This window comes from Ictalurus punctatus, chromosome 3 (genome assembly GCF_001660625.3).
Source record: "Ictalurus punctatus breed USDA103 chromosome 3, Coco_2.0, whole genome shotgun sequence".
Taxonomy (NCBI): Eukaryota; Metazoa; Chordata; class Actinopteri; order Siluriformes; family Ictaluridae; genus Ictalurus; species Ictalurus punctatus.
In genome coordinates, this window is record NC_030418.2 from 3,532,176 (window position 1) to 3,539,751 (window position 7,576).

At 40.8% G+C, this 7,576-nt stretch overlaps 1 protein-coding gene across 4 annotated transcripts; it reads left to right on the forward strand.

Moving 5' to 3' along the window:
* The first annotated feature begins 355 nt into the window (after positions 1-355).
* Positions 356-6,943, forward strand: eif3s6ip (eukaryotic translation initiation factor 3, subunit 6 interacting protein). 4 transcript variants are annotated; one of them, XM_047154414.2, is made up of 15 exons: positions 356-511; positions 1,087-1,126; positions 1,376-1,589; positions 1,784-1,863; positions 1,962-2,026; positions 2,124-2,193; positions 2,286-2,359; positions 2,612-2,837; positions 3,151-3,305; positions 4,283-4,453; positions 4,643-4,776; positions 4,910-5,083; positions 5,690-5,879; positions 6,074-6,154; positions 6,595-6,943. In XM_047154414.2, the coding sequence occupies exons 1-15, from the start codon at positions 485-487 to the stop codon at positions 6,664-6,666; spliced, it is 1,773 nt and encodes a 590-aa protein (XP_047010370.1). In that variant the 5' UTR covers positions 356-484; the 3' UTR covers positions 6,667-6,943. The 4 variants fall into 4 exon arrangements, with proteins under 4 accessions (XP_047010370.1, XP_017320272.1, XP_047010371.1 ...); XM_017464783.3 differs by having other exon boundaries at positions 2,612-2,783; XM_047154415.2 differs by having other exon boundaries at positions 1,965-2,026.
* Positions 6,944-7,576: the final 633 nt, after the last annotated feature.

Sequence of the window (7,576 nt, forward strand, 5' to 3'; positions counted from 1 at the left end):
TTTTTGCATTATTAACTGAGAGAGAGAGAGAGAGAGAGAGAGAGAGAGAGAGAGAGAGAGAGAGAGAGAGAGAGAAGAAAAGGTTGTGAGAGACGTTCATGGACATTCCACCACATAAATTGTAACTAAAAATGGATAAAAAATTATGATCTATTGTTGTTTAATAAATTAAAATTTGTACATACTTTGCACTAAAAACTTATGTTATGTTTGGTTATTATTATTATTATTATTATTTGATAACAGCATACTTCAAGTACTTTATTCCTTACATTATGTATGCTAGGCTATGGGTAAACTCCATACAATCCTCCACTCACTATCCCACAATGCTTTGCGTGTTCCACGGCCTCTCCATCACCGGAAGTGACGTTCACCGCGCTTCCCTTTTCTCCCACTGCCGGTGGCTCGTGCGTGTTCACGCTGTAACATACGGATTTATGCGTTAGCATTTAATCCGGTGAAAGACACCCAGGGCTTCATCATGTCTTACCCAAACGACGAAGAGGAGGTTAGATTTTATTATTTATATATTATTTTGCGCTCACGCGCCGTCCTGTTTAATGAGAAATATAAACGTGTAGCGTGCACTAGCTCTCAGTAAAGATAGCATTTTAGCCACCGAGTCGTATTTTTTTCCCTTCCTGTATTCCGACAAGTCCCGCCTCCTCGCTCGGATTGGTTAGTAATTATCGGCACCGGTAATATGATTGGTATAGTCACGTGTATAGGCATTACTGTCCAATCAGAGAGCGGCTTGCATGGTGAACGCTACCAATGCTAATTTACGAAGCGGGAGTTTGCGGAATATGGGTGGGGAAGTAAATAATGTTAACAATATGGAGAGAATGTACAATTGACTAATAAAAAGCATAAAGAAAATGTATGTGTGTATATGTTTATATATATATAATGTGTGTATGTATATGTGTCTCTGTGTGTGTGTGTGTGTGTGTATATATGTGTATTTATATATGTATGTGTATATACGCGCATTGAGCAAAGCATTCAGATTTATTGTTTATAAGCAATGGTTAAGCACTGTGCAAGTTAATAAAGCATAATTATTCTCTCTCTTTCTCTCAGTATGAGCCATACAGCTACAGTGACTATGATCTTCATACCGGTGAGTGGCTAAACTTCACTTGTTCCTCTGATAACAAATAATTACAAATTGTGAACAAAATATGCATGAGGCCTGTCCATGGGGCTTCGCCACCGTCTTGAAAACTTTATATATCCTGATGACAAACCCCACAATGTCTTAAAAAATGGGGATTAAAAATGAAAATGTTCCCAGGTTCCTGGAAAAGATTTCCGGTAGTTTGGCTATAGCGCCATTAAACCCCTGTCTGAAATCCTCTCGTGTCTGCAGGTGATCCCAAAGCGGATCTGGCGTATGAGCGTCAGTATGAGCACCAGCAGACGTACCACGTCATCCCAGAGGTGATCAAGAACTTCCTGCAGTATTTCCACAAGACCATCTCAGACCTGATCGACCAGAAGGTGTACGAGCTCCAGGCCAACCGCGTGTCCAGCGAGAGCATCGAGCAGAAGATCTATGAGATCCAGGACGTCTATGAGAACAGGTAAAGGCAGAAACTTCTGGAAATCTTTAACCCCCCCTCCAATATTTGCGTTTATTTTCAGGTTCAGGGTCATAATCCTGTTGCTTTCCTCATTTCATCATGAGTTCCTTGTATCGCTCAGTATCCAGCACCTTCTTACTATAATTTTAACCGAATTGGTAAATAATTTCTCTGCCATTTTATTCGATTCCCAGCTGGAATAAGCTGACGGATCGTTTCTTTAAGACGTCTCCATGGCCAGAGGCAGAAGCTATTGCCTCCTTGGTAGGAAACGGTGAGTTATTTATTATTTTGTTGCTTATTTTTAATTTTTAAATAGAGATGATCCAGGTTACGGATTTAACGAAGCATCTATATTTGTCTTTTTAAAAGCAGACGCTGTTTTCCTGATCCTCTATAAGGAGCTTTACTACCGACACATTTATGCCAAAGTCAGCGTAAGTACTTTGGAGTTCGTTTTGCTGTGTCGTGGACTTTAACCTGGATGGCAAATTGTATTTTTCGATTAATATTTGTGTCGTCTGGGTCTTTTAGGGTGGCCCGACGCTCGATCAGAGATTTGAATCCTACTATAATTATTGTAACCTCTTCAACTACATTCTCAGTAAGTCCGAGACTTTTGTGTTTCCGTAACTCTGTGCGATTTGTTAATTGTTTAATTAAAGAAAGAACGAACTCTGGTTTATATTGATTTAGATGCGGATGGTCCTGCACCACTGGAGCTCCCCAACCAGTGGCTCTGGGACATTATCGATGAGTTCATCTACCAAGTAAGTCAAAAATGAAGCGACTCACCTTGCGTTTCACACTCTCTGGCGAGTTCTCTTCTGAGAACTGAACAGGCCATGGACTCGAGCTGAGAGCAAACTGGTTTGAATGCAGATTAAGTGTATGTTTTTCCCAAGATCTAAACCAGTTCTGAGTATATAATTAATCCACCTTTGACAAATTAATGGTTGTTTGTATGGTATGATTAATGCCCAATAATAAAAAAAAGAAATGATTGCACCTTCTCTCTCTAGTTCCAATCGTTCAGCCAGTACCGCTGCAAAACAGCCAAGAAGTCTGAGGAGGAGATCGACTTCCTGAGGAACAACCCAAAGATCTGGAACGTACACAGTGTGCTTAACGTGCTGCACTCGCTGGTGGATAAGAGCAACATCAACCGCCAGCTGGAGGTCTACACCAGCGGAGGTGAGGGCAGTGGGGCTGTCGGGACAAATTCTACAGAGGTCAATGGTCAAACTGGTAATGAAGCATGATGTAGGCTATAGCTATAAACAGTATTACTTAGAAACTGTAGAACTGATGCTGTAATCGTAAAGACTGTCCTGTTCTCACACACAGCTTGCTCATATTGAACTCTCCACTCTTTTGACTTTACTTTTCTACACCTGTGTACTGTAATAATTTATAATCCCACTCTGTGGTGTTACCACTTCTGGTGACAAACAGTTAAGATCTAGCTGAAGCCCAATGAATGAATTAATGACATTGGTCTTGACATAATATTACTACACAATTCAGTGACCTGTATGTACTTGGTAACTGTGTGTTATAGGAGACCCAGAGAGCGTGGCTGGAGAATATGGCCGTCACTCTCTGTATAAGATGCTGGGCTACTTCAGCTTAGTGGGCTTGTTGAGGCTGCACTCCTTGCTGGGGGATTACTACCAAGCCATCAAGGTTCTCGAGAACATCGAACTCAACAAGAAGGTAAAAGTTGTTCAGAGTGTGTACAGCTATGGTGTGTGTGTCAGGTCAGAAAGACATGGTGGCTGACTTATGTAATACTGATGATCGTAAATCTGAATAAAATTTGTCGTACAAATTCTTTTAGGACTCAAAAATATTGACTAATTCAGGTCCTCGTTTTTTTTTCCCCTCATTTTGTTACTTGTTACACCCTTAATATAAAACCGATTAAATTAATTATTTTCCATACCGAAATAGTGTAATGGTTTTCTACAAAATCTTGTAAATTTATTAAAAGGTCATTTAAAAAAAATAATAAAAAATTTGTCAATAAAGCGTTAGTTTTCTAATGAAAGAAGTGAATGTTAGAACGATCATATTTTTTTTGTCTACGACACCGATTTCACACATTTAATCATACACCTTCAGATCAAAAGGTTAAGAATTATTTTAGTCGAGCGTCCACAAACTTTTAACCAGTATTGTACGTACAGTTTCCATCGTCTTTGGGAGGTTTTTACATGTGATCAGTCGAATTGACATGATTTGGAAAGTGGGTAGTGGGAAGCAGTTCTCTATAAAAGCCGCAGAGCTATCAAAATGTCAGAGCGAAAAAAGGAGAGAAAAAAACTGTTCCGAAATCTCTGGGACACAGATCTGGGGTAGTGAAAACTGCACACGTCGTGAAGAATGAAGAAAGAGGTTTCTTAAATAGAAGAAAAGGATCCTGTTTTTTTTTCTTTTTTTTCTTTTCAGTATTTCAGGGAAAAACACCATGTTGAATCAGTGGCCATTTCTTGACTTGCTTTAGGGAGGAATGATATATATATAAATTTTTTTTTCTTAAGAAATACTTTGACGTTTTTTGCTGATTTTAAATAAGGTGGTCTTGGCGGTTGACTCTTGGTTGGAAGATGAATGTCTTTATCCTGCATTGTTTTTTTTTTTTCTTAAAATGTACACTTAAAAACGCACGGCTTCTCCTCTCTTCCACACAGAGCATGTACTCGCGTGTACCCGAGTGCCAGATCACCACCTATTACTACGTGGGTTTCGCCTATCTGATGATGCGCCGCTACCAGGATGCCATCCGCGTCTTTGCCAACATCTTACTCTACATCCAGAGGACCAGGAACATGTTCCAGAGGTCAACCTACAAATACGAGATGGTCAGTATATGTGTCTTTAACTTATTGAATATTTGACGTGCGTCTTCAAGGTTAACGATGAACAGAGGACTGTTTTACGGTTTGGTTTGAAAAATCCTTGAATGTTAGACGCCGTGTACGGTTTTCTAGTCCTCTTTAATAGCTCTTGGAAGTAAGTAACGTTTCACCTGCGTTGGGTTGTGTTTCCAGATTAACAAGCAGAATGAGCAGATGCATGGCCTACTGGCCATCGCGCTGACCATGTACCCCATGAGGATCGACGAGAGTATCCACACGCAGCTCCGAGAGAAATACGGAGATAAGATGCTGCGCATGCAGAAGGGGTGAGGCGTACACGCGTATTTCAAAATACAATTTACAGCCGCATCGATGTATCAAATCTTCCGAGCTGGCCTCGAGGCATCCGTTGTGTTTTTATGAGTGTGTTCGTCGTCGTTTTTGTGCCGATCGTTTCAGAGACCTGCAGGTGTTTGAGGAGCTGTTCAGCTTCGCCTGTCCCAAGTTCCTGTCGCCCGTCGTCCCCAACTACGACAACGTGCACCCGAATTACCATAAAGAACCGTTCCAGCAGCAGCTCAAAGTGTTCGCTGAGGAAGTCCAGCAGCAGGCTCAGCTCTCCACCATCCGCAGGTGTGTCCTCGCTTCATCGCTACTCCAGATGTTTCACCCCCTGAGCATGCACGTCATATTCTGGAAAGGAGCGACGTACTCAAGAGCTGTGTCGTTATGTGTTTTAAAAAAAACTTAGTGTCTCATCTCTATTGATGCGCTGAATGACGTGAGATTGCGTGCAGTCGGTTGGGTGGAACCCACACCAGTTGTGTTTTCTTAAAACCGTATGTTTATTTAGCTGGAAATGGCTTTGTCTACAATGTAAAAGCGTGTGTTCTACATGTAACTGATATTAGCTGGCCAAATTTAAAAGGGGGACTAGCTTCTGGCAAATGCAAATTACTGTAAATCAAAACAGTAAATTTAATTCTGGCCTGGAACCAAGGAGGGAGGTTTATGGCTGCCATGTTTGTCTCTCGTGTCATGAATTGAATTGCCTTCTACAAGAATTATCCAGGTGATTCTGCCTTCCAAAAGCCTTTCTGTAAGAAATAATTACCTTATTAGCCATGTCCTGAATTGAGCACTGGGGTGGCTACTTTGAAATGCCCATAAAAATCACGTTGTGGGTGTTTTTATTTATTACGTTGTTCATACACATACGGTTCTGTTGGCTGCCCGTAGTTTCCTGAAGCTGTATACCACCATGCCCGTGGCCAAGCTGGCTGGATTTCTGGACATGTCCGAGCAGGAGTTCCGCATTCAGCTGCTCGTGTTCAAGCACAAGATGAAGAACCTGGTGTGGACCAGCGGCATCTCGGCGCTGGACGGAGAGTTCCAGTCAGCCTCCGAGGTCGACTTCTACATCGACAAGGTGTGTGTGCGCATGTGTAAAGGATAGCAGACCTGCCAACCTTCACACATTCTGTGTAGGGGCTCCACGTTTTAACGTCAGCGCATGCTTGTGTGAACGATCACTCAAAAATATGGCAAACATCAGATGGGCCAGTCGACATATGGATTTTGACCGGAGGGGAAAGTTTATCTTTCATTTCTGTCTCTCGGCAGGACATGATCCACATTGCAGACACGAAGGTGGCCCGCCGTTACGGAGACTTCTTTATTCGGCAGATCCACAAGTTTGAGGAAGTAAGCGTGTTTTTTTTTTTTTTTCTTCTTCTTTTTTCTTTCCCCCTATTATAAACCTTTTATTGATATGTCGATGTGGAATTTAGTTTCATAATTTCATGCTGTCTTGCCTGGACATGTCACAGCACAAGGAGGGTAATGTGCGAGTTCAGTTTGCACTCAATTCAGAGTTTAATACCAAGCTGTTTTTGAGAGACACTTATTTTTGTCTGGACAGTAATATTGACACCAGATGAAATGCGTGTCTGGTCTGAAAGGAATAAAACTCCAAAACAATAAAAATTTTAGTTTACTGAAAATCTGTAAAATCGCCACTAAAACGTAACATGATGACACGAATGGCAGTTTAGCAATCACAGGATCTACTCTCTACCGTGAAATTGTTCGATAATCAAATTTAAAACAAGTTGCACTAACTTCTCTATGCTTGTTTTTTGTAGCTGAATCGCAACCTGAAGAAGATGTCCACATCTGGCACCTCTGGCTCCAGCAATGCCACATCGCGATCATAAGAGTGCTCACTGAATAATTATTATTATTATTATTATTATTTTACATTTTTTCGCACTGCAGCTTCAGCAGAAGATGCAATAACACAACTCTGACATTTACTAAAAGATGAGCAGTTTACTTTTTCTCACGGATGGTGCAGATATGAAGTCTTTTAACTTACTTTCATATTTTCCAACCTCCAGCATCAGGTTTCCAACCTGTACACCTTTTAAGGCTTTTTTTTTTGTTTTTTTTTTTGTGTTGCTGGGGAAAAATAAACAAAGTTGATGTGATTAATATACGTGTTACCTCTTTTCTCCCCCGTGTTCTACCTTTCATTACTGTTCTTATTTAAATGATTAGAGATTTGGAAAGTTTTCCAGGACTTAAGTGGAAACCGAATTGTCACCGGCATTTCATCTGCAAACCAGAATGAATTTAACTTCATGAAGTTTACATACGTTATCAATATCTGTATGATGGCGAATAGCAAAATCCCTCAATACCAACAGTGCTCAAGGTAATGCCAGTTTATAGGTCTAAAACAAATATTTACCAAGTTTTACATCAATCTAACTTTGTTGAGGATTTGGGAACCAGTTTTACACAGAGGGCTACACACCATGATCTCCAGTTACACCCTTGGAACGCTAGAGATCACATGATCAACATCATTATGGATCCAAACCAACTCCAAGCGCGAGTAGCTTTACTCCCTGAGACGACATGAGGGAGAAACTATGACGCAAAATGGAACCCATTTTTCTTTCGGGTGAAACCAGATAGTGGGATTATAAATCGTCGCTCGTCTACAATGACAAATGGTACTAAGTGTGTTGAAAGAATGTTCAGTTTGAGCATATTGTGAATACCAGTCTTTATGATTACAGCAGCAGTTCTTTTGTCCAAGTCTACAGTGTACAGATGAGA

What these genes read in the sequence shown, in the direction of transcription:
- eif3s6ip (XM_047154414.2), top strand. Translation starts at nt 485, where the DNA reads ATGTCTTACCCAAACGACGAAGAGGAG. An exon ending in CAGGACGTCTATGAGAACAG is followed by an intron (nt 1,590 to 1,783) that starts GTAAAGGCAGAA and finishes TTCGATTCCCAG; the next exon opens with CTGGAATAAGCTGACGGATC. An exon ending in AGAGGTCAATGGTCAAACTG is followed by an intron (nt 2,838 to 3,150) that starts GTAATGAAGCAT and finishes TGTGTGTTATAG; the next exon opens with GAGACCCAGAGAGCGTGGCT.